Source organism: Copadichromis virginalis, linkage group LG1, assembly GCF_057382275.1.
Source record: "Copadichromis virginalis isolate Kocher_CV1m ecotype Utaka linkage group LG1, C_Virginalis_male_GT1.1, whole genome shotgun sequence".
NCBI classification, from domain to species: Eukaryota; Metazoa; Chordata; class Actinopteri; order Cichliformes; family Cichlidae; genus Copadichromis; species Copadichromis virginalis.
Genome location: NC_140618.1, coordinates 24,977,188 through 25,003,942, shown reverse-complemented (window position 1 = coordinate 25,003,942; position 26,755 = coordinate 24,977,188). Strand labels below are relative to the sequence as shown.

At 40.2% G+C, this 26,755-nt stretch overlaps 2 protein-coding genes across 3 annotated transcripts in view; one reads left to right on the top strand and one right to left on the bottom strand.

Annotated features, from left to right (window-relative positions):
• Positions 1-26,755, bottom strand: part of gpc6a (glypican 6a) — a 160,133-nt gene that overhangs the window by 19,963 nt on the left and 113,415 nt on the right. The window contains exons 5-7 of one of the 2 annotated variants that reach the window (XM_085456188.1): positions 25,572-25,702; positions 23,450-23,593; positions 17,194-17,223 (exon numbers count right to left, since the gene is read on the bottom strand). In XM_085456188.1, the coding sequence (XP_085312314.1) occupies positions 17,194-17,223; positions 23,450-23,593; positions 25,572-25,702 (305 nt within the window). The remainder of the gene's footprint in view (positions 1-17,193; positions 17,224-23,449; positions 23,594-25,571; positions 25,703-26,755) is intronic. The other variant, XM_085456196.1, reaches the window with a different exon arrangement.
• Positions 1-26,755, top strand: part of LOC146718823 (uncharacterized) — a 170,214-nt gene that overhangs the window by 126,977 nt on the left and 16,482 nt on the right. The window lies entirely within an intron of this gene.

The window sequence follows — 26,755 nt, the reverse complement described above, 5'->3', positions numbered from 1 at the left end:
AATAAACATAAGATATATGTTTATTTTCATAAACATATATGATCTGACAGTAAATACACTGAGACTGCTTGAACTTGAATCATGTATACTGCTTCATAGGGTGTGCATGCTGTGAAATGCAACATAAAGGTATGGTCAATTCATTTCCTGTACTACGTATAACTTTTCTACTCTTCTGGATCACTCAAAAACATTTTTCCATGCATATAAGCACTGCATAGTGTTTCTTGGTATGGAACCCAGCACTTTATCCATCACTTACTTGTTCTAGATTTTTTGTTTGACTGAACACATCTGTCTGGTGAGGTTTCACTATTTTTGGGAGGTCTGAATGTGTCAGGGTAGAACATAATGTTGGACCATCTTCTATTTTACCTCTGTGGAGGTCTCAAGGACAGCCTCTGTGCTTGTTGTTTAGTATAGGAGATAGTGCTGAGCATCACTGTGTTCCCTTATCTAAAGGGGATGCAGGAACGGGAATAAAGAAAAGCCTCTGTGGAAGGATAACCTTCAGTATGGGCATGACCCTACCTGCTGCAACGTGTGTGCTCATCTCTTCTTAATACGGAGAATTTTCAGTTAGGATGCTAGGTCCACTTTTTTCTTAATAATTTGCCTCTGTACCACATGACAGTGGATTTAAAATAAAAGATAAAGATTCAGTTAAAATGAATTTTTTTAAAACTATTTCGAAATTACAAAAATGCAGTGAGCCATTTTCTGATGCCGAGTCATCAATGTGATATGTACTTATTTATGTTTGACTTCTAACTTCCCATCGTCCAAACATGGCTGGTCAGGGACAGCAAATGGGCTGGATGTTGCACGTGGATGAACAATGCCCAGGTCTACTTTCAAGGGAACACTGGTGAGTATTTTTTTTCTTCCCAGAAAACTGACATCAATCAGCAAAACACCAGAGCTGCTTTTAACTGTAGCATCTTTTTTTATGTTGCTCAGCTAGCTTCTGTATGCCTTTTCTTCCGGAATAACACATAATCACCCAAAGTGTATTAAGCATCCAGCGTCCTCGGCATCAGGATTCTGAGAATCAGGAAAAATACTACTCTGAAACACATGTAAACTGTAAGTAACCAAAACACCAGATCTATTTGTCTGGTGACGTGTGTGTTTTCAGTGTGCTAGGTGCTTGTGCATGTTCAGTTCTTTTCATTCGGATAACCCAAAATGTATCTGTCTCAAAACTCGTGAGGGGGCACATGTGTATTCATGTGCAAGTGTGAACACACACACACACACACACACACACACACACACACACACACACACACACACACACACACACACACACACACATAATGTCCTTGTTACACTGGGGATTTGAGAGAAGTGTATACAGTGAAGCCTCGGGTCTTAACAGGACATGAAAGGGCCTGTACCAACAGGATGCCACTGCAGGAGACTGCCCTCATATTTGATGTGGTAATCCTGTCATGGAGACACCAAAGCTGGTTAGGTTTAACACATGCTGGTGTGGCTCTGATTCACAATAGCCCATAGCGTCCTGGCACTAACAAAACAATATGGACCAGATCACAATGTGCTTGGTTATTTTTGCTCAAACTTTAAAATTTAACAACAGTAATGTGATATTGATACGGTCCATTCTGACAGCTAAGCATCTGCAAGCAGGAGCATTTCAGGTGAACTGGAGAAAGGAAGGAAGGATCATTCCAATGTACACATATAAGTAAATAAATCCATTTATGATTCATTGTGAAGTGAAAGCTTATGGAAGTTTAATTCAGAGTTTTCCATCTGTATAACTCGATGTACGGTCTACATAAACAATGTCTAAAGTTCAGTAACAGTTCAGTTCAGTACAGTCATTTCAACTGCACAAATACAGCAGTAAACAAACACTCGTTCATGAATAAATAACTGCAAGCATACACACATAAGCACACAAACACACAGCATACTAAGGGCAAATTGTGAAGACAAAAATCTAAGCATGAGTCTTTATATGAGTACCTAGGGCAGTGAGTTTGACTCCAGCTAGAATAGCTGCTGCTTTCACCACACATCTATGCTGCAGCTGCAAGATTAGATGCTGCTGAACCTTCAGCATTTCTCTCCGTCTCACTGGGAGCCCAGAGGTTACTGCTGCGCTGCTTTAAAAAACCCTTTAAATAACTGATAATATCACTGGTAGGTTCAAAACTATATCACTGACAAGAGTGACGCAGGTTGCTTCTACATGCAGTTATTAGGCATAAACTGATAATAGCTGCAGTCTAACACAATTAGCAATCCTGTAATAATTCATCAGGGTTATTGTGTTTAAGGTTTATTTATTTATTTTTAAATTAACACCTATTTGAGAGGTGTTAATTTAGCTGCACAGAGACCGCACTTCCTGGTGCAACACTGGTTCTTATATTTGACATCTTAAGTTATTACATGTAACAAGTGAAATGTGAATTGGATGTAATTATTTCATAAAGTCACAACCTTTAACTTAAATGAGACCATGCTTAATTTTTAAGAAAATCAGAGAAACTAACTCACATTTGTGATGTTGTGTTGTTAGTCACAGTTAACTCAACACACAACTCAATCTGCAAAATATAACCACATTTGCAAGGATGTAAATTACAGAAGAACACAATGATTTGCAAATCTTGTGAACTGACAATAATCAAAGGAAAACAAATATAAATGTTTAAGATGAGACATCTTAACACATCATGAAAAATATTAGCTAATTATGAACAACACATCTTTAAAAAATTGGGGCGTAGGGAAGCAAAATGCTGGAAAAGAAAGTGGTACTAAAAAGAAGCACCTGCAAAAACATTTTGCAACTAACTACAGTTAATAGGCAGAAGTCAGAAACATGATCGGGTTTAAAAAGAGGATCTTAGAGAGTTTCTCAGGAGTAAAGATGGGCAGGAGTTCATTAACCTGCATTTATCTAGAAATTGTAGAACAATAAAAAAAAAAAAACCAACTTAAAATTGTCAAAAATATTTCACCATCTACAGCACAGAAAAGCTTCAGAGGATTATGGGAGTCAGGAGAAATCTCTGTGCGCAAGAGACAAGGCCAGAATCAGTATTGGAAGCCTGAGATTTTAAAGCCTTCAGGCCACACTGCATTAAAAACAGGAATGAGCTTATTTAAACTGGGCATGGAAATTCATGCATGGGCTCATAAACTCTTCCAGAAATTGTTGCCTGCAATGCTGTATAGTGCCATCCACAAATGCAGGTTAAAGCTCTATCATGCAAAGAAGAAACAACACTTGAATGCGATCTGGAAACACTATTAACTCCATCATATATTTATTATTAGCCACCAAGCAAAGGTTCCAGTGCCTATATTCACCTTGAAAGTCTGACCTAATCCTACGCTGAGAGGACTGTTTGTCATCATTAATAATCAATGAATTATCCTCTTCACATAGGTCAAATTTGTAGTGCCTCCACAAACGTCTGCCTTAACTGGTAGCTTGTAGAGAGGGACCGATAACCTCAACAACAAACTACCAGGTGTGATGATGCAACATTAAGATGGATAAAATGCTTTAATTTTAATGTAAACAGTTTAATTTTTAAAAAACTGGAAATGAGCTTAAAGAGTTAAATATAACTATACTTTAACATTAAGATCTCAGGGTGATTTTTTTCAAAACTACTACTAACAATAATGCCACATCAACATCACAAGGTTACACCAAATGTCAAACAGGACCTCTATTCCATTAAATCGTTTATACAAACAAAGCTTAATTCCAGTCTGCCTTCCTCTGGTTTTGCTGAATCCTGGAAGTGGTGTCAAGTGGCTGATGAGCATTCGGCGCATGCAGCAAGCAGGGCAAACTCCAGCAATGCATGTTAATTCAGGTCCAGTAATTTTAATTAGGGCTTTCACAGGTCAGATCCACCAGCTTCAATTCCAAATTTCAGCCACAGAACTGTCTGTAGATATGAGCAGTACAACCTTCTTAAACAGTTTTTGTTTGTTGTGTTGAGTTTGTTGTCTCAGCATATCACATGCATATAGCCCTGAAATATGATCAGCGCTATAAGTAAGTGCCAATATTTCTGCTAATATGTGCCTGCTTGTCACGATGAAGTGCTGTATACAGACGGGAAGCAGACTTATAGCTCACCGAAGCACAGATTAAACAAAGGGACCGGCCCCTGCTTCCTCCCTGCCTTTTCTGTTAACAAGTGTTATACCCTTCCCAAGCACACACATGCACCATTAACAAAGCCAATCTTAATCGATTTCACAAAAAACCCCCACTGTGATTCACCATGAGTCACTCTGTTTGAGAAGAAAGCATCAATCGCAATCAAAACACACAGCACCAGTTTGTCCCTCATTCCAAATGACTCACACAACAAGCAATTTTATGAGAAATAAATAAGAAAAACCAACAAAGTAATACACGAATGTCTTTTAAAAAAAGAGCCCGTATGAACACTACATGGTAAAACAGTGAAATCAGAGAAAATTGACTACATGACTGTTAAAGATCCCTTTTAATAAAAGAGGATGCTGAGGCACTCCTCTGCTTTCACTTTGCAGCAGCAGTGTCCCTTTATCAGATGCCCAATACGACACATTCATATTGGGCTTTGCAAGATGATCTCATGGTCTGTTTGGGCTCATGTTGATTTATAAGCCCGGAACGTGCTTTAACTAGTTTCAATAGAACTAAAATCAATACAGATTTTCAGAGCGAGCCTGTGTCAAAAGCTAAAATTGGGATAATGTGTTTGCACACTGTAGATGCAGTGAGACGTCTGCACTATAGAGACAATCTAGAAATCCTTAAAATACCACCTTAAAATATCAAAAAGGAAACAGTAATCAGTCCGACTCACACAAAGTCACACATGATGATTTCCTGGATGTTCAAAGTTAAATATAATACCTTCTTCGTCTTCAGAGCACATGTTCTCAACCAGTTCCTTAATTTAGTACAGTTTGAGTTGTATGGGCACACAATCATACCCCAAAATGCGAAAGTTTTAGTTATTTCACCTGAGAGATTTTCTTAATTTTCCAAGGGTTCACTCATTTAAAAAAAACACGATATCATTTACTTCTATGCACCAACCCAAATTAGGCAATATGAATGTGTGCAAATGTTGTGGTGTTCTGGCTTCCGTCGCCGGGCTTCCCTTAATCAAAACTGATCAACACAACACACGCACAGGTTTGCATGTAATTATCATTATTGCTTATTTTGTCATAAATATTTAACTTTAGAAAACAATCATTTACAACAGGTTTCAAGCCTATGGGCTCCATGCAAACACCGCCTACAAATATTTATTAGGGCTATTTAATAATTCATTTAATTGAATGAATTAGGCATGGTAAATTGAATGTAGCAGTCAGAGTTAATGCTTTGCATTGTTTTTGTTTTTTTTTACTGATAGTGATAATGAAGCTTATGCAGAAGTTCAATGAGTAAGACCTGTGTTTGCTCCTCTGCCTGGATTCCTGGCCGCCCGGACCTCCGGTCTATTATTTAAATCACTTCTGCCTCACTTCTGTCGTCATCACCGTGGCCCAACCATTTTTTCTTCAGTGAGAACTGAGCCTTAGTTTTGCATGCTTTAAATCTATTCTCATTCTGCCTCTCACTCTCTCAGCCTGCCTCCTCCCCATCTCCACCTCATCCTGGTCATTCATCCAAGTTCCCATCTGCTTGATAACCACCACCGCCAGCATCTAGATTCTGGGGGGTCCTGTCCTACTTCCTACCACTGTTGGAACCTGTCAAATTCATCTGAGCCTAATCGCTAAAATGTTTATGACTCAAACACTGTACTTCGATGAATCATCTTGTTCTTTCAAATGGTCATTCCTTATTGAATTACCAGTCAAAAAACTGATTGGCACTAGGGTCCCGAGTAAATGGCCAGAGCAAAAACAAAAATCTTTGGAGTCACTGACAATCAGAACCTATGGCTTGAATAGTGAAGATGCTTGGATACTAGCCAAGGTATGGACAGGCCAACTGGCTCAAGCTATGGCAAGAATTCAACAATTCCACATAGAGATATCTAAGAGCTCAACATCCTATAATGGAGAATTTTAAACATGTTTTGAAGTCGGACCTTGAGAGGGGAACAGAAAGCAGAGGAGAGTCCATCCTTGCTGCTGCAGGACTAAGAGGGCCTAGAAGCATCTGTGTTGTTCATTTTTTAATTTAAACAGAAAGAACAGTTACTACAAACAGATGTCAGGTTGTGTGGAACTGAAGCCTCTGATCAGTAGTGCTTCTTTATGGAAACAGGATTCTAGCAAGATGAGAAGAGCAGCAGTTTTCAGGAATTTAAGACAAGAATTCTCCTTCAGATGTCATCTAAACTTTTAATGCAGCATCTACCTGAAGTGCTGTGCCATCAGAGTTGAAACAACCCTGTATTACCTTACGGCTGTAAACCCAAGGACTTTGATGAATTTAGTATAAATATGGATTTCAGACATAGCTCATCATTAGATGTTTAAAATGTTCCCGTGGCTGTTAAAGTCAGGTCATTTCTAAATAAGCTAAACATCCCAGTTACCAGTGCTGTGACTTTCACAACAGGTGAACTTGTTAATGTAATATTTTGATCCTCTTCCTGATTATGTATACAGCTAATTACACAATTAGCAGAGGCTCTGTAAGCGTAATGAAATCTCCCACACATCTGTTAATTCCTGCAACAGGCAGCAAGCGATAGTTAGCATGCAGTTTGCAACTTATCCCCATGACAACAGCTTTATGCAGTAGCTGTTGTCATTTTCAACAGCCCTGTGCGCGTGTTTATGTACACTTGTTATTTCTGTAATTATGTGCAATAATTCTCTTACACAAAAATGCTCAGCTTACTTTGTATTAACTGTAACATCTGTTAGATCTTATTGTTGACGTAAATGTTCTCAAACATTTATCTTCAGTGGGAGAAAATACACAAGACAACTTATATAATCCATATGGATGCACATATTTCTTTTTTTTTAAAGAAACATTGTGGGTGGCTGCTTTAACAGCTGTAAATATAAAAGTATTGAAATTTCATAGCAGGAAAAAGTCCAGGGAGAAAACCCTGGTGTGTCTAAACAATTAAAGCCATAGCAGATGCAGCAGCAGGAGATTACAGACTAAACGGGCTTGTTCCACCACAATAATACCGGATACGTGTTTACAATGCACCTGTGAACTGCCAGAAGCTTTCTGATTTGTGTTCCTGTATTTCCTTAAAAAAAGACCAGTATAGTATGATATAACACTAAAACAACCCAGATTACATAAATACTTTAAAATAAATAATTTGTTAATTTGTTTTAATGAAGTAAATACGTCTCAATATTACCTGACTCCATAAATCTCATACTGACTACTTTAATATAAAACTTTAATGTAACCTATTTCTAGGTATATTTGTGATATTTATACTGGAAAGAGCTTAATTCATGTTACTGTGAAACAGAAAAAACAGACCTCAAATGACGCAGATACTGAGCAGCTTTAGTACAGCACATTCATGTTAAACAAACCGTGACCTGACTAATGTAAGCACAGATGGAAGTTTCACACAGCTGGTTTTGTGTCCCATCCCAAGGGTAAACCTACCATTTGGGGGAGGGGGCTTTATAAACAGATGCTTCTCTGTAACATAAAGTTACTACACTAACTTCATGGAATAAATTAGTTCAAATCTCTTGCATATTTTAAACTCTCGAGGCAGGAAACGTTAAATAAAAGCAAACACGTTGATGTAGGGGGGGAAAGCCCCTTTATCAATGCACTTCCCGCAGAAACTAAGATTAATAAAAAGGAATGAATTTATAATGCGGATTATGCTGGTGCTGACTGATCATCGGGGAAAGCCGGCTCAGCTGTTAAACACCTTGGTTCAAGAGAGGGCGCCTTGATCATTTAAATCATCTATTGGAATTATTCTTATAACGGTTCATGCACGAACCAGAATCTTAAAATCATGTCTCACCTTATTTGTTTATATTTTGTATAAAAAAATGAGAAATATGTGCAGCGGTACTGAAACATATGCAAACATAAATGGAAATGCAGCATTTCAAACTGTTCTAACAAGACTGAAAGTCATTATTTGGCAAGACCGCATTTATTCTTCAATACACCCTGAACTCACTCAAACAAACTTTCTTTTAATTTCTGTAAGCAGCCTTCAGGAATAGTTCTCCAGGCTTCTTGAAGGACTTATTTGGATGTTGGCTGCCTTTTTGTTCTGTTCTCTAGCAAGATGATCCCACACTGCTTCAATGATGTTGAGGTCCCTGCTCTGGAGAGACCTGGAGAACCACTACACACCATGCCGAGATATTCCACGAGTTTACCTAATAGCACTTAGAGGCTTAGGGACTAGTTTATGCCTGTCATACTGTGCTATATTTAAATGTTGCATTTTTTCAAGATTAAAAAAAACCCTATGTGCCTAAAGTTACAATTTAAAACTGAGTCTTTGGAAATTTTCTGCTATGTGTAGATGCAAAACTGGTTCACCCTTGAGTTAGATAACTTTTATATGTTTCATGACTCATAAGTGAGTATTGAGTAGCTTCACAAAGAAAAATAAAAACTTCCTCTAAAAACGGTCAGGTACAAGGACTGGACTGAAAATGAATAAAAAAGCAGGCCATGTCCAAAGAAAAACTTTGAAAGACCTTCAGAAAGTTTGGGCAACTGTTGTTTAAAACCACACCAAGTCTGGATCACTGGAAGCAAAAGAGAGCTGTATACTAGCCTAAAAAGCTATTGTAATGTCATACTTTAACAACTACAAGTACATAAAACAGCCTGTTTGCAGTGGGGCACAAATTTAGAGCGAGATTTAACACACACCCACAAAAAGCCACCATCTAGCTTTAACTGACCAGTTATTAACAAATATCATTGTATCAGTACTTAAACACTATGAACACATTCAGCAAAGAAAATTTGAATCATCTTAGAGTAAACTTCAATCACCAATAAAAAGCATCACATAAAAAGAACAGATACCGCTGGAAAGAATGTGTGCATTGACCAATCTTCACCAAAAATGTGTTATGTAACCTTGATAAATATGCAAAGATATCCTGCAGGATCACTTAAAGTCCTGGAGTTTCTAGGTCACATGGACACCACCAGGAACCGGCTAATGGTATTGTGGCTTGAACCCGTCTGCACCGGGGGATTTAAATTATATAAAGCATAGCAAAGATGGGCTTTGAAAAAGTCGGGAAATCTCCAAAGAGAACCAACACAAATGGTCACTTCCTTGTTATGCTCACAGCAATTGGGTTAGCTTACTTCAAACACAATGGCCCTGCATTTTATGATTCAGTTCTTTGAATAATGCTCTAAATAGGATTTTCTTGGCCACACTGGTTTATTTCAGTTTGCCTGCCAGCCTATGTAGATGAGTTAAGCTCACAAGGCTCTGCAGTGCTAAATCAAGGTAAACACCTTCTACCTTTAGGCAGGAGTGATAACCACACAATGTCAAGGGAAACAGTAGTGGGCTAAACAGCCTGATGATGAGAAGAGATGCTAGAGCCGAGGCAGATTCCAATAAATGCTGCACCTTTCTGGCGGCATATACACACAAACTGCTCAGAGGGTAAAGCAGCCAGGTTTAGCTGAGCAGTCTGGGCCCAAATTTAGCTCGAGATTGGAAATTCTCATTTACACTGAAACTGAAGATGAAAACAAGAAAGGTTGAGCTTTCTTCATTACTGTGGCGAGATAGTGAATAAATGATGTATGATAGATCACTGTTTACCTCATGGACATTTCGCTTCTTTGACGGCACTGGCCATGAATAATGGGAGGACAGATGTTAGATTACAAGGAAATTTTCCATCACTGTTAAACGACAGAGTATAGTGACTAGTTAATTAATCAGCAGACTGAAAGTGTACAGTATACTTTATGTATATGTAGCAGCATGCTGAATAAGCTGGTTTGTCCATATCCATTTAGATCATATGCAAGGGAGAGATATCAAGAGTTGGACAATGTCTCATCAGTATCACGTATTATCAATTATTGTGTGTTTTTATATCACATTAACTAATCCAAATAACACTAGCATGCCAGACTGACATTTGTTTTTGTCCAAGGAATGCAATCTTGTGATGGCATACACACATGGGAGGTGAGCTTGATGAAGGATACAGCATGACAAAGAGGCAGAGAAGGAGACAACAGGTTTTATTGTGATTTCCCTCCAGTAAAAAATGCAAAGAACATTGTTGTCAGCTATAAACTTTGTGCCAGCAGCAAAATGTGTTCAACCATGAAAAATACAGCATCAAATGTATTGAAGCATTTGATATAACAGCACACGAGCAATATAGAAAACAAAACCACAGTGGTGATGGAAAGGAGGCCTGGATTTTAAAGCCATGCACACTGATGGGTAAACAAAGGAAAGAATCAGAAGAAGCTTGTTGGTGGTTTGCCATTATGCCATTTGGATGATTAACAATAAAATTGGTTAAAAGGGTCTGGATCTCTCTCTCTCTCTCTCTCTCTCTCTCTCTCTCTCTCTCTCTCTCTCTCTCTTTATCTATCTATCTATCTATCTATCTATCTATCTATCTTACATCTATCTTTCTATCTAGATCATTCATTCATTCATTGTTGAATTGTGGGAAACCTAATATAGTGTTATCCCTGCTTTAAAAATCAGGAATACCAGAAGTAGAAGCAGCCTGTTAACTAAGCACAGCTGTTGTTGTTTGTTTTTTCATTTTGCATTTCTTGTAAGAACTATATTTTTGAAAATGTCACACATTTCACCAATTTTTGCTTGTCTCAGACAGATTTATGAACTCTGAAACAAAGTCCACATATGTCTCATGTCTGGATTTGAAAGAGTGTCACTGATCTCATTCTAGTTCTTGGGTGAAACTTGAAATCTGACAGAAGATTTCACGCCATCTATGTCAAAGAATTTTAAACTCTGCTGGTTTTGTCAGTAGAAAATCATACGGTGCTCTTGCACTGCAGTGAAAGATTTGTAAGGAGCTCCGAGAATAGAGAGCAGAGAAAGCCCAGAAGAGCTTGCAAATAACCCAGGCAGAGTAGCTGGAAACCAGCAAACAACAAAACATCACCATGGTTTTGTAATTTACTGGAGTATCTCCCTGCAGCACGCACCATACTGTGCACATTTCCCAACCAGCTGTCCACCACAATAGGTGTCTAGCTTCGTTCTTTCCTCCTTCGGCGGCAGAACAAGCGCACTGACAGAGAGTCCTGCGAGCTAGTCGTTCTTTCAATATTATAGTGAAATATATTTTTACTCATTTGTGTGTTTCTGTGAAAATGGGAACATTAAAAAGCGCAAAACCACCACAGTGGAAGAAAATATTTCACCGCTTAATACATGATCAGTGATGCATCATTTAGTGTGCGCTCTGCTAAGTTGGCAAAGTGAAAAAGTATTGGAAAAAAAGACTGCTTATTGTGAAGAATGCAGACATCCTTCGGCAATTGCTCAATTGGGCTTAGCATAAGAACGAAGCAAGACATAAAACTAAAAGGATACATGAAATGAAAGAGAAAGCTATACCAAATTAAGCGTGTTGAAGCAAAGGAACTGGTGCAATGGAAAACAAAGTAATGAAGCTGACTTTAAACAGAAAGGAGTTAGAAGGTGGCCACATTGATCTGTTGCGTCTGTCCATGTTCATTAATTCTAATTCATTTTGTGAGACAGGTTTCTGTTGAGCGAGCATGGCTGATTACACATCAGTCACTGTCAGATTTTCATCACTTTTGACAGACAGAATTACCTCTGGACAGTTAAATTCATTGCCCTCTACATAGCCATAGAGGGTAGTCCTGAGACAACCAGTTCATACCATCCCATTATTGTAAATTCTTTGTTAATAATAAGTATTATATGAAGATTTAAAATAGGCCTGGTGAGGTGCTGGACTGGCTAAAAGTTTTCCATCTCAGTCTTTAGTTTAATTTAAACTGAGGAGTGTGTTCTGTACGTGAAAACAGACCCACTAAGACAGAAAATCTTCTGCACTTGTGTGGTTTCACCCCATGTACAAAATAGAGATGAATTATCAGTGAATTTTACTTTTTATCTCTCAGATCCTTTGAGTTAATAACATGTGTGACCATCTGTGTGAAAAAATGCATTAACCCTTGTGTGGTGTTCGTATTTTTGTTACTCAGCCAGTGTTCATGGGTCTGGTGGACCCGCTAGAGTTTTGGCTTTCCAAATTAACACTATCAAACAATTTTATGTTAAATTACTCAACAGATGTTTACTTCATCCCAATTACAAGACATATGAACAGCAAACATGGTTAATTTTTTCCCTTTACCTTTGTTAGATCACATTTATGAATTAATGTGCTTCTCGTTTTTCTTTTATATAAAATGTTATAAATAAATCAGTTATAATCAAGTGGAGTGAGTGGAAAGACACAACACATTTACACGTGAAAAAATAATTAATTGTTTAATTTTTCTTTTGAAAAAAACTGAACACGGGTCTCACAGACCCGAACACCATACAAGGGTTAAGTGAACTCAAATTAACTCAAGATATCACCCTACAGACTACAGACATGGATACATAATGTCTCCCTTTAAACACATGTATAGAGAGAATCACACGCTCTTAAGTGGCTAAACTATAGCGCTTTCTGTTCTATTTAAAAAAAGAAACTGAGTCAAGACACTGCTGAGATTCTTTTCCCCAGATTTTTGTCAGCATAATCTAAAATAGAGTTTAGAAACCCCAAAAGCACTCAAGCCCTTTGGTTGTTACTGCTTCTAAAACATTAGCTCAGCATGCCCAGTTTTCCGAATTAGCATGCCAGTGAGATTAACTGGTCTTAACACTTGTTCTTTTTTGCCTGCTGATCTGCACAGGCTATTAAAGAGAAAAACTGTAGAGAACAGATCTGCATTACATGCCAGAATTTCATTAGGGCTGTAACTCGATCCATTTTATGGCATGACTCATGGATTTACCCAATTTGGCTCTGCTACCATCGGTCATAATTGGCAGTTGTGTCTACAATTGCACTGGGCGGAGTGATTTCTATATGACTGATTATTCTGGCAGAAAGAAACTTTCATGTGGGAATAGTGATGCCGGCTGCCATTCAGAAGCTGAGGGATGCTCAGATCGACTCTTTTCATGCATTCAAATTGACAGTGTGTTCAGCTAAATCTCTATAAATCCCTCCATTCTTTCAGTATACTGTGGCTATGTAACAGTTGCACAATAAAGTACATATAGGTTGATGCCTTTCAGCACTGGATTACCATGATTGATTAAGAAATAAAACAGTGATCATTTATTTAACACTTTTTCCTTCCTGAGAAAAATGCCATTTGCCAGATCGTTTCCTGGCCCTGGCACTCTGCTAAAAGAATGTGAAATGGAGCATGGAGAAAGGCCTGGCCACTGCTAATGACTGATTTACTTTCTTTTCAACTGCATCCCCATTTCAACAGTGCACAACAATAAACAACCCATTAGGGAGACTCAAAATAGTTAGAATTTAGTCGAATAAATCAACAACTGAATCATCTAACATCCATCATTGTTTTCTATTTTTTTTTTTGTTGTTGAATGGAGGCACCGACATTAATGCCGGGTCAGCAATGCTAAGCAGACAGAGAACAAAGTAATTTCTGTCAGAACTGTGCTATCAGACATCTGTCAAAATAAAAACAGAATAAAAATACTACAAATGCAAGGAACACACCATCAGCATCCTCTTAAATCTGAACATGGAACACATGGTTGATGATATGCTCAAATACTGCTGTGTATACTGAACAAAAGGCTTTAGTGCAACACTAAATGAAGAGGAGTCGGCTGAATGGCAAGAACAACATCCAGGCTATCAACACCTTCACTCTGCCGATGGTCAGGTATCCTGCTTGGATAATACGCTTGCCAAAGAAGAAGACAGAAGCCACTGATATCAAGAAGAGGAAACTCCTTACAATGCATGAAGGTTTCAACCAAATCCAGCACCCTGAGACTGTATGCTAAGCGGAAGGAAGCCGAGGTCTAGTGAGTGTCAGTACCAAAGTCCAGGATTAGACAACGAACATCCACGAGTACATCAGGAAGATAGGGACAACTGACCATGTGTTTAGTGAATACCTAACGCAGCAGAAACCCAAGAAAGACGAGGAGCGAGAGGAGGAACCGTCATGGAAGGACAGGCCCTTGCACGGTGGTCCTGGGGTCTATCACACCAGGCAAGACCCCAGGTGCAGGCTGTGTAAAGATGCCCCTGATACAATCCAACACATAACAGCATGGTGCAAGATGCTAGCAGGCAGGGCATATATGGAACGCCATAACCAAGTGGCCAGCATAGTTTACAGGATCCTGTGAGACTTCCAGATACAGACGGACAAACTGGTGATGGCTAACCAACCGGAGATAGTAGTAGACAAGCAGAGGAAGACGGCCATAGTGATAGATGTAGCGATAATGAATGACAGCAACATCAAGAAGAACAGTGGTCCTAGTGGTATTCGGAGCACTCAGTAAAGTGACCTCCAAGCTAGGCGAGTGGCTCCAGCAGATCCCAGGAACAACATCTGAGCTCATCCAAGGTCCCTCAAGCTCTCAGGCAGAGGACCCAATATATATAAGCAAGACGGTGAAGCTGCCCTTGCTCAGTGTGAGAGGAGACCTTCTTTGAATTACAAAGAGTTAATTCAGTTCCAGTAATGAATGAGTCATACAGGAAGACATATTTCACTGAAAGCACGCTATGGCCACACCATTCATATATATCATGCATTGTCAGTAAATTAGGATTCAGTTAAACCCCAATTAAGCTTCAAAGAAAAAAAAAAAGAACACGCTAGCCATCAGCTCAAAAAGGCAGTGTTTTTACCAGTAGCTGTATTTGTATATGTAAGCCAGGACAGATGTGTGCTCAGCTGTTAGGACTTTGACAGTCTGAACCACCGAGTTAGGCTTTCAGCTTAAAATCATTCAGAGTGAGGCAGATGAGATAGTGGAGTACTCAATATATATCGTAGCACTAATTCAGCATTTATAATGCCTTGGGCCTTAACGTCAATATTTTAGTTCTTTAGTGTTTTGGTCTGAGTTTGTAAAGCTCACAGCTTTTACTTCAAATACCACAGACAATTGAAGAAAGACTGCGCCACTAAACTGCACCTTTTGACCATTCCTTGACTTGAATGTGTGCTGAAGTCAGTCCCAGACACTGATTATGTAATCAGCAGCTGCTTTTACAAATCAGACCGTAATCACATCCAGAGTGTGAGAGAGAAGCGAAAAAAGGACTCAGACATTTCACCTTCCAATCGAAAGCACAAAGACCTTCAAATGCTGAATGTTTGAAGACTTCAAGAGTTTGAAGACTTTTGGAAGACATTACCATCACAATTATTTAGAAAGAGTTTACATATTCTTTCTGATTACTCTGGTTTTCTCCTACAGTCCAAAGGCATGCTTGTTAGTTAATTAGTGATTCTAAATTGGCCACAGGTCTGTCTCTTTGTGCCCTGCGATAGAACAGAGACCTGTCGGGAGTGCACGCCGCCTGTCACCCTGTGACAGCCAAGGGATAAATAATTAATTCATTACAATCAATGCCTTTCATGCAGTACAGTGTGCACACTAGGGTTGTCATGATACTAGAATTTCAAACTCAGTACCGATCCCCAGAAAAATACTTGCTACGCCAAACCATTTTTCACAATGGAGGAAAAAAAATGATAAAATTGACAGACATATTTTAAAGAATGCATATTTCCTGTGGTTCTTGGCACTATGTTTCATTGCTAATTAAATGAGGTTATCAGGGAACTTTACACTGTTTCTGTGTAGATGCTGGTAGACTGCTCTCACCTTCAATCTGCATTATTAGTAAATCAGGACTTTAAGGGAAATATATCACTTTCTATAGACAAATAACTACATTATCCCGTTATGTGAATATTAATATTACTGACCAGTAGAACTGATAACATTTACTGCCGAGCTCCAAGATTAATGTTGTTATGTTATTATTAGCCATTGCCGCTAGCTGCCACCTCAACAATAACAGGAGGGGAAGGATAATGTGGGTGATATTTCCATCGGCTAACTGCAATGTGTGTGTGAGACAGGTAAGCATTCAAAATAACTCAAATACTTCAACATTGTCTCAAAATTCTTGATAAAGACTGAAATGTCAGCCTTTAAGCTTCGCCAAGCTTGTTCTATTCAGGTGTTTAGCTGCTAGCGTTATGAGGGGCTCTGTGAAGATGGCACTGTTAATATTGCAAATGAGTATCTGATCCAATAGTAATATTTAGCATCAATTAGTATCCAAGGATCAGTTTTTTGACAACTCTACGCGGCACTAATGCTGCCTTCTGTACTGAAAAAAAAAAAAAATCAAGTATTGTTACCTTTCCAGAATTTTGTTACCAAAAGGTGCTATAAGACATACCTAATACATGCATTTTTAACTTCTATATGTAAGTGCTAAAAAAACACAAAGAATATTAAACTTGAACTTATGTAACAGACTGAGTCACTGTTTGCTACAGCAGCTAGACTAAGTACTATACAGTAGCTGTAGCTGTAGCTGCCTATATCAACAATTTTGCAGTTCTTTAAGTCTTTCAGATTTTCCTGGATGATATATGATAGACTCAATTAATTTGCTCAGCTTGTCTACACCTATACAAGGAATACAAAAAGTCATGCACAACACAAGCAAAAACAATGGGGAATACTCATGCATAAAAGGGTCGCAACAGGGTTAATGTGAATAAAACCTACAATACAAACAAATAATTTAAAGCCTCAGATCAAGCAGAGCAGCAGTAGAAACACAATATAGGAAACCCAAAGAGAAAGCCATCCAACGCTGTAGGGCAAGTTCTGACAGCTGAACCATCTTTCTGCCAATGTAACCCATGTTAGACCAAATGTGAGGCAGAAAAACACAGTTGTAAATATTGGTTTCAGCTGTTCATAGTTTCAGTGTAGTTACCAAGTTACCAAGAAACAAAAATACTAAGTAAAAATAAAGCAGACATGCCACAAACAAGCAATCAATATCAGTTCTAAATAATGTGGCAAAGTGAAGCACTATTGGCAGGTTGATTAAAACACCACGAGACACATGACATTGTGAATGTAAGAGGAGGAATGGAAAGCTTACACTGTGTTGCATTGTCCTCCAGACAGCCCTCTGAGAGCAGCAGAGAAATGAAGAAGAAAGAGATTTAATTGGACATCAGAGAAATAGAGAGACTGAGAGAGAGAATAGGGCCAAAATAATGACTAGTTAGTGAAGCAAAAAGTTAAATGATAAATGGTGCTGCTAAAATATTCTATTCACCAGCCTATGAGATTGAGTACCTCAAACCATTTTATTCACAATACATTTTCCAGTGTGAAATCAGCTGCTATCAAGTCTGATCAATGCACAGATCACCACCTGCATACAAACAGCAGCCTAATGTGGGAACGCAGGCTGAAGTGGTCTAATGACAGTGGTTGTTTCAAGCAATGCAATGCAATCAGTTTAGCAAAGTACGCCAACTTTTTAATACTTCAGTGTTTCACATGTATTTGTACTGTAAGTATTACACATAACACACCTAATAAATTTACACAGTGAGATGCAAGTACATTGAAGAACGGGTTAGATATGTTTTCCTGAGCTACCCAGTTCCCACTTCTTGGAACAACTTTTCAAATCTTTTGCAAGCAGCAGGCTGGAGTGCATGTAAGCATACATTATTAAAGATAGTGAAACCAGTGGGTTTTCTCTAAATGCACTTTTGCCTTTTAGATTTTTCCCACACATTTTAATGTGCATGTTATGAATCAGAAAAAAGTGGATTTGGTTCTAATTTTCAAATGAGGCCTGAGTGTAAAGATACGGAGTGTTCAAGAATAACACTTTAAAGGTTCTGGACATCTTTTATACCGTCACTGTGGTATTCCTAACAATTACAGCTATTTTTGGAGTAAAGACTACTTATGGAGACTCTCTGCTGCCTGTAATCACGTCTCTGCTCCTTCCTTTTTTCCATTTTAATCCCATGGAACAACTTGCACAGTTGAAGATTATAAAATGTACCTTTTATTTTAAAAGACAATACTGTGTTTAATAAACGGATTTACTTGTTGGAGTGAGGATTACATAAAAAAAAAACATCGTCTAAATGGATTGGCGAGAGGAAAAATTCACAGCATAAGGAGCTATTTTCTAGCCTGTGTGAGTGCACACTTCAGCTGATATTCTGTTAGTATTACTTCACAATTGTCTTTTAACTGAATTTACTTAAAGCAGTAACTGTCGAGAAACATAACATATTCATTAAAGATTTGGTAGAAGGCCATATCGTGTTAAACAGCAGGAATAGTAACAATTTCAGACTTTTATGAGTAAAAAACAATAAAATATATCCACTCATTAGGTACACCTTTTCAACTTGTGTTAAAGAATAACACAACTATCTAATCAGAAGGTCACAAAGCAACAATGCAATGCATTTAGGGATATACAGATGAGTCCAACTGAGCATCAGAATTGGGAAGAAATGTGTTTTGAACGTGGCATGGTTGCTGGTGCCAGACAGGCTAGTCTGAGTATTTCAGAAACTGCTCATCTCCTGGGATCCCCCCCTCCCCAGAACTATCTCTATAGTTTACAGACAACAGTCAAAAACGAGAAAATATCCAGTAAGATGCAGTTCTATGCCTTGTTGATGCCAGAGGTCAGAGTAGAGTGGCTAGACTGCTTCAAGTTGATAGGAAGGCAACAGCAACTCGAATAAATACTCGTTACAGCCAACGTATGGAGAAAGGTGTCTCTGAATGCACAACACATCAAACCTACAGCAGCAGAAAACCACACCTGGTGCCACAGAAGACTGGAAAAATGCCACCTGGTCTGATGAGTCTCCATTTCTGCTGAGACGTTCAGACGGCAGGGCCAGAATTTGGTGTAAACAACATGAAGGAGGATTGTTCCTTAGCATGTCTATCTCTTTATGGCCACAGTGCTTTATGTTAGGCATGCCTACTCATACAAGTGTGTCATATCCATAAGAATAAGTCAGCTTGACATGAAACACACACAGCTTAGTTAATATCAGGTGCATCGCTTTTGCTGCTACATGACAGCAGCACATATTTTGTAGCAACAGGGGAAAAGATGAGGAGTCGTGGGCTGTGAGGCCCGGTTTAACATCGTATCAACTTATGGGCTTCTGCGCAGCTCTATAGCGAAGCTTGACGTTGACAGCCTCCTACACAATGTGCCTCAGTAGCATCAGGGGGCTCCGCAGACCTTTTTTGTAGCCTCAATTAATGTCTTAGCACTTTTTCATCATTCTGACGTTTGGTGGGTGGATGTTGAATCTTTTGTACGCTGTTGTTCAAGATGGCGCCGAGTATGGCAGCCTCGTCGCGAGCTCCCCCAAGCAACGGCTTTCTTCTGTGTTTAATTTTACTTTTCCTTTATTTTTTCACGAGCAGCACTTGTCTCCTTGTGTACGACCGACAAACCTTACTGGACATAAAAGACGGTCTTTCTTATAACTTTCCGGAGTTCAAGTTTTGCAACACGGACGCTCCGTTTGCAGACCCCCCATTCATCTCACCTGAGACGCCTTTGTTCTCTGGCCCTGGAGGCCGCAAACGCCGACGCAGAGGGAGAAGATCTGGCGTTCTGGTTCGACTGAGACGGCGCACTTACAGACCACCGTTACCCAGTTTATTACTGGCTAATATGCAGTCTCTGGAGAACAAGCTGTGCGAGCTTCTCATTCCAGCGAGAGATGCGGGACTGCTGCGTGATCTGCCTCACAGAAACCTGGCTATCGGACAAAGTACCGGACTCCGCAATACAACTGCCGGGGTTCTCTGTGCACCGCGCGGACAGGTCACAGGATCTTACTGGGAAAAGCAGAGGCGGTGGTGTGTGTTTCATGATCAACAACAGCTGGTGTGATTATGCGAACATGCACCCGGTCAAATCCTTCTGCTCACCGGACCTGGAGTACCTGATGATTAAGTGCCGGCCATTCTGGCTACCGAGGGAATTTACAGCAGTGATTATTACGGCTGTTTACATTCCCCCACAAGCCGACACTGACCGTGCACTCAGGGAACTGTACAGCGCGATCAGCAGCGAGGAAACCGCACACCCAGAGGCAGCGTTTATCACAGCCGGAGACTTTAATAAGCGAAACCTGAAGAAAGTCTCACCAAAACTCCATCAACACATCCTTTTCAACACACGTGGAAACCGGCTACTCAACCACTGTTACACCTCTTTCCGGGATGCGTACAAAGCCCTCCCCCGCGCCCCATTCGGCCAATCAGATCACTGCTCCATCCTGCTCCTGCCCGCCTACAGGCAGAAGCTGAAACAGGAAGCTCCAACCCGGAGGGCGGTGCACTGTTGGACGGACCAATCGGAGTCTGCGCTGCGGGACTGTTTTGATCACGCGGACTGGGAAATGTTTCACGTGGCCGCCAGAGACATTGATGAATACACAGACTCAGTCTGTGGATTTATCAGGAAATGCGTGGAAGATGTCGTCCCATCCAGAACAGTCAAATCCTTCCCAAATCAAAAACCCTGGATTAACGGAGATGTTCGCGCGGCACTGGCGGCACGGAACACCGCCTTTGCCTCCGCAAACACATCGGACTACAAACACGCACATTACCAACTCCGGAAGACGATCAAAGCAGCCAAACGTGAGTACAGGGACAGGGTGGAGCAACAGTTTGACAACCCTCGGAGTATGTGGCAGGGACTAAACACGATCACAGACTTTAGAGGGAAAACCAGCACACCGCAGACCACGGCCTCTCTGTGTGAGGATCTAAACGTATTCTACGCTAGATTCGACACAGCGAACACCATGAGACCGGACAGTGTGCGCACCGCGGAAGACGTCAGTGCGCACACTGTGTCTGAGGAGGATGTGCGGAAGTGCTTCAGGAAGGTGAACGCACGCAAAGCTACTGGTCCGGACGGGATTCCCGGCCGCGTCCTCAGGTCATGCGCGGCTCAGCTGGCTGGAGTGTTCACGCACATCTTCAACCTTTCCCTCTCTCTGTCTGTAGTCCCAGCCTGCTTCAAAATGGCCACCATCGTCCCTGTACCCAAATCCTCCACCATCTCCTCATTGAACGACTGGCGACCTGTAGCCCTGACCCCCATCGTAAGCAAATGCTTCGAGAAGCTGGTCAGGGACTTCATCTGCTCTGCACTACCCGACTCACTGGACCCTCTACAGTTTGCATACCGCCACAACAGGTCCACTGATGATGCCATAGCCCTGACACTACACACTGCCCTGTCACACCTGGAGAAGAGAGACACGTATGTGAGGATGCTGTTTGTAGATTACAGCTCAGCATTCAATACCATCGTTCCCTCGAAGCTGGACAGGAAACTGCAGGATCTAGGACTGAGCAGCTCCCTCTGCAGCTGGATCCTTAGCTTCCTGTCTGACAGACGCCAAGTGGTCAGACTGGGCAGCATCACCTCATCCCCCATCACACTGAACACTGGTGCTCCACAGGGGTGTGTACTAAGCCCTCTCCTGTACTCACTCTACACCTATGACTGCACAGCCACTAACAGCTCCAACATCATTGTGAAGTTTGCGGACGACACTACAGTGGTGGGTCTTATCACCAACGGTGATGAGACGGCTTACAGGGAGGAGGTCAGCGCCCTGACCCACTGGTGTCAAGACAACCATCTCACCCTCAACGTCGCAAAGACAAAGGAGTTGATAGTGGACTTCCGGAGGTGCAGAGAAGTACACACCCCCATCACCATCAACGGCGCTGCTGTGGAGAGAGTGAGCAGCTTCCGGTTCCTTGGAGTACATCTGGCTGAGGATCTTACGTGGTCAGTACACACAAACAAAACAGTGAAGAAGGCGCAGCAGCGCCTCTTCTTTCTCAGGAGACTGAAAAGATTCGGCATGAGCCCCCGCATCCTCAGGACCTTCTATCGCTGTGCCATTGAGAGCATCCTCACTGGATGCATCACCACCTGGTATGGCAACAGCACCGCCTACAACTGCAAAGCTCTCCAGCGAGTAGTGCGGTGCTCTGAATGGATAATTGGAGGTGAGCTTCCCTCCCTCCAAGACATCTACAGGAAGCGCTGCCTGAGGAAAGCGGGGAGGATCATCAAGGACTCCAGTCACCCCAGCCATAAACTGTTCAGACTGCTTCCATCAGGAAGGAGGTTCTGCAGCATCCGGTCCCATACCAGCAGACTGAGAGACAGCTTTTTCCATCAGGCCATCAGACTGCTGAACACTTCATAGACACCTCAGCTTCACTACTGGAACTTCAACATTATGCACTCCACACTGTATATAAATGCCACTTGTTTTGCACATATTCAACTCTGTATATTTTATATATTTTATTATTATTATTATTATTATTTTTTTTTTAATTTTTATTTTTTTTACTATTTAATTTGTAAAAATGTGTATACACACACACACACACACACACACACACACACACACGTAGGAAAATATTTAGTATACACATCCAGAAATGCATACACTATTATATATTGTACATATATTTATTAGTTTCAGGTTGGCCATTCTTGTATTTTGCTCGTTTGTGTTGTTGTGTTTGCACATCTCTGTTGCTTGTGGGGCTCGCACACAAGAATTTCACTCGCATGTGCTGTGCCAGTGTGCCTGCACATGTGATGTGACAATAAAAGTGATTTGATTTGATTTGATTTTGAACATTTTGCACATTTTGGGATAAGGCTTGGGCTTTACCCTTCTCTCATGCTCACGAGGAATATGTATTAAACAACATGTCCAGCTTGTGTTGAAAAAGCGTGTGCTGTTGTGATTTTTCTCTGTAACCATCAGCAGTGAGTGAAAGAACAGAAATATTTTAAGTCCGAGTACAGCAGCAGTGGAAGTCACACAGCACCTGGGGGCTATATGGACTATATGAACAAGCCTCTATTTTTTCTGGCCTTTTGACATGAGCCCCAGTAAGTCGACCTTAAACTCAGCATGCCACCACCGAGTCTGCCTCTGCCAATAAAATTTCAAAAACACTCCACTTCTGTACAGTGGAAATCAGTTGAGCTTTTGAAAAATATGAGAAAGGAAGCGTGTTCTGCATCCTTTGTTGGCAGAATCCTGACTTCTTTACTGGAAATCATCATGCATTAGCGTGATGCATGAGTTAGGCTTTAAAGTCAAGGCTTTGTATTCGAGGTTTGCTTTAGGAATGGATCAGTTCTTCCACATAAATTATTTCATCTTTCAGTCATCTCTGGAGCTGTTTATATCACAAAGGTAATTATTATTTCATTTAATTTTTATAACTGCATTTTTCAATCCAGGTTTACAGTACTGGCGAAATTATCTAGTCTCGGTGCATACCAGTCTATCCAGGCTTGTTCCAGCTGCAGTGGTTGGCCTCTCCTCAGGGGTGTAGGGCCTGAAACGCCCACTGAACACATCTGAGATGCCCCGCACAGACCTGCCTATTCCTGATGGCTTTGGTTGGCCACACCCTTGAAAGACCTAAAAACAGAAGAGAGGTACACAAAGTTACCGCAGAGAAAAGGCAGACGCCAGGGAAAAGAGGATAAACTGCCCAGTTTTGTAATAATAATGCAATATTTCCCCATAATAATGACAGCGAACTTTGCAGTGATAAATAATTTAGTTGTCAGCATTCAGAGGATGCACAAAACTGCACTGAGCCAGGGCTGAGTCTGTTACTTTGTAGATTACACATCCATTTTGATCCCACAAAACTTGTACTTTGCTCTACCACTGATATTTCTCCCTCTGTCAATTTGCTCTCAGCACCATTTCTGCTCTGTGATTTGAGACAGCCAAACTGTAGAGAGCCGTCCTGAAACCAATACTGTCTATCAGTGATGAGTCTCTTTTTAAATGAAGTGTGATATTGTTGGGAGAAAAGGAATTAACCCTTGATATGTTGTTACTCAGTCGTCCTAGCGAGATATAAAATTAAGAAAATCTGACATCTGACCAGGATTCTGTGTCGCATCCTTGTTTTGCATCCACGTTATCACAAACTACAACTGAAATGAAGCTGTCAGCGTACAGAAGAGATAAAAGTAATAGGCTAATTTTATTCTAAACTGCAAATAGGAAAACTTTTGGGAGAGGAAAATGCAGAATTGTAGCATTTTGTAATATTTAGTGTTACATGGCTGAGCGATACAGAGAAAGTAACTACCCGGGAACAATGTAAACCCGCACACACATTGGCTTTTTTAAAAGGAAAGTTCTTAAATTTAACAAACAAAAGTTCAGTTGTTTATGCTTTGAGAAGTGCAGATTCACCACTGGAATCTCGCATTAATCAGTGTGTGGCTCATAGAGGTTCATATGAACAGCAGATTGCTTTAAAGGCCCAAACAAGACACCTCCAAACAGCACAGCTCATTAGCATTCATCCCTGGCACGTTTACTGGCCCCTGGCTCAGTAGTGATGGAGCACCCTAATGTATTAGATGGCTGTCATGACAAGAGACTGCTTTTTTCTAATATTTAGCAATTCTTCACCATGATTACGCTTCCAATATCTTGTACATCGCACAAGCAAAATGTTTTTCAACAGGTTTGAGGAGCAGTAAACGAAGAACAAGACAACTCAGGGAAATGGTCAAAATGTGAAAGATTATAATCTGACACCAATCTGTCAGCCAAGCACAGCCTCAGAGAAGTGAGACGTCAAGCGCATTGACAAGGGGTTAAGTTGGACATTGACAGCTGTTTGATATGGGAGACAATGTGACGGCTAATTCACAGTGACTTTTGTAACTCTGGCATGGAGATGGGCCACACGTAACCATTTTAATTTTCTTTACGTATGCTATTAACATGTACAGCACTTTGTGAAACTCTGGTTTTATGTTAAAGTGCTTTAGAAATAAAGTTGGTATGGTATGGTATGGTATCAGAATAACAATGATGAAGTGAAAAAGCTGCCTTTTGACAAGAAAGGCAGTGAAAAACCATCCACTGTGTGATAATATCCTAATTGTGCCACTTCATATTTAAAATGTGCCAAGAACAATTTACAATATGAAGTCTAAAGAGGACAAAGACAGAATTAGCAGTGAAAACGTTAATATGTCCTGTCCCAAATTTTAGATATGCGAATACAATTGTGATGTTTAGGAGACTGTGTTATGTGTAAAAGCTTGTCACAGGGTTCCAAATATATGTTGCATTTACATTGCACAGATTGACATATTTCTGCTGAATCATGCAGATTCATATGAATAACAAAATAAAAAGGGACAATGAGATGAGAAGTTGAGGACTGCTAATATAGTCCAGTTATTATGCTCATTATTTCCTGGATGAGATATTAGACAAGGCAATTTTTTATGTTACTTGTGGTTTTACACTACTTAAAAATGTACACACTGTTTATCAGGTCAGATATTGTGTGTGTGTGTGAACACTGTTTTCAGCACAAATTCAACAAAGTCAGCACAGCTTCTTCAGGATACAGTACCTTGGCTGACACTTGCATGCTGTTGTCCTGCATAGTCATGATAGCGTCAGAGATCTTGATGTCAATTGGTTGTATAACTGCTTCAATATTGGAGGGGCCTTGCAGCCTGTCTGCCACCAGCAGCATGGCATCTGTCAAAACACAGAGGACACATGTCAGTTTAGAAATATTTAACACAAATGGATTGGTTCTCCATTATGAGTGAGTATCAGTATGTTAACATTGCATTTGAGTATTATCAGCTTTCAGCACAAAACCCTCAAAGTATTAAGCTCTGCGACTGCAACACTGATTTAAACAACAGGGCAAACAACTGTCTCGAGATTGTCTTGACAACCAAAAATTACAAATCCGAAAAGGAACCTGCAATTTCCATTGTTTTTGTAGGTTGAAATAGTACATCAGGTAGAAAATAAGTAAAACTACTTGCAAATGAATCAGCCTTTTCATGTTCAGCGACATGCGATACAGTTCAGTAGGAAATATTAAAGTCAGAAGTTTTTTTTGTAGAGGAAAGAGGGAAGCATCATCATGGCAACTATGACAACAACGTTTAAAAAGACTGGCAAAGATTTTTACCCAAACAATGATATTTTTTGATGCCTGACCTTAACCAACTAGCTTTACTTCTCACATATGAATCAAACTTGGTGTAAAAGTCAAAAGAGTTTAATCCAGCACTGCCAAACCAACATCTAAATGTTGACTTTTAATTATAGATTTTTTTTTCCACTTTTTAATTCAATTCAATTCAATTTTATTTATATAGCGCCAAATCACAACAACAGTCAGTTCAAGGTGGTTTATATTGTAAGGTTTAGACCTATGAGACCCTACGAGCAAGCGCTGGGCGACAGTGGAAAGGACAAACTCCCTTTTAACAGGAAGAAGCCTCCAGCAGAACCAGGGAGGAGCAACCATCTGCCACGACTTTAATCTAGTTTTATGACTAAAAGAGGATGAAAATATAGTAATGACATATACAGCAAAGTAAATAACATATAATTTAAAAAAACAAAACCAAACCCACACATATTCACAAACACTGGCAGGCTCTGTGCCTGTTTTTTCCCCCAGAAAAACATCATACGACATAGGGTATGGTCATGAATTTTAAGCAAAAACAAAATACTCAGCTGCCAAAACATGCCGCTTGTCTTAATTTAATTGCTGCATCTTCTTTT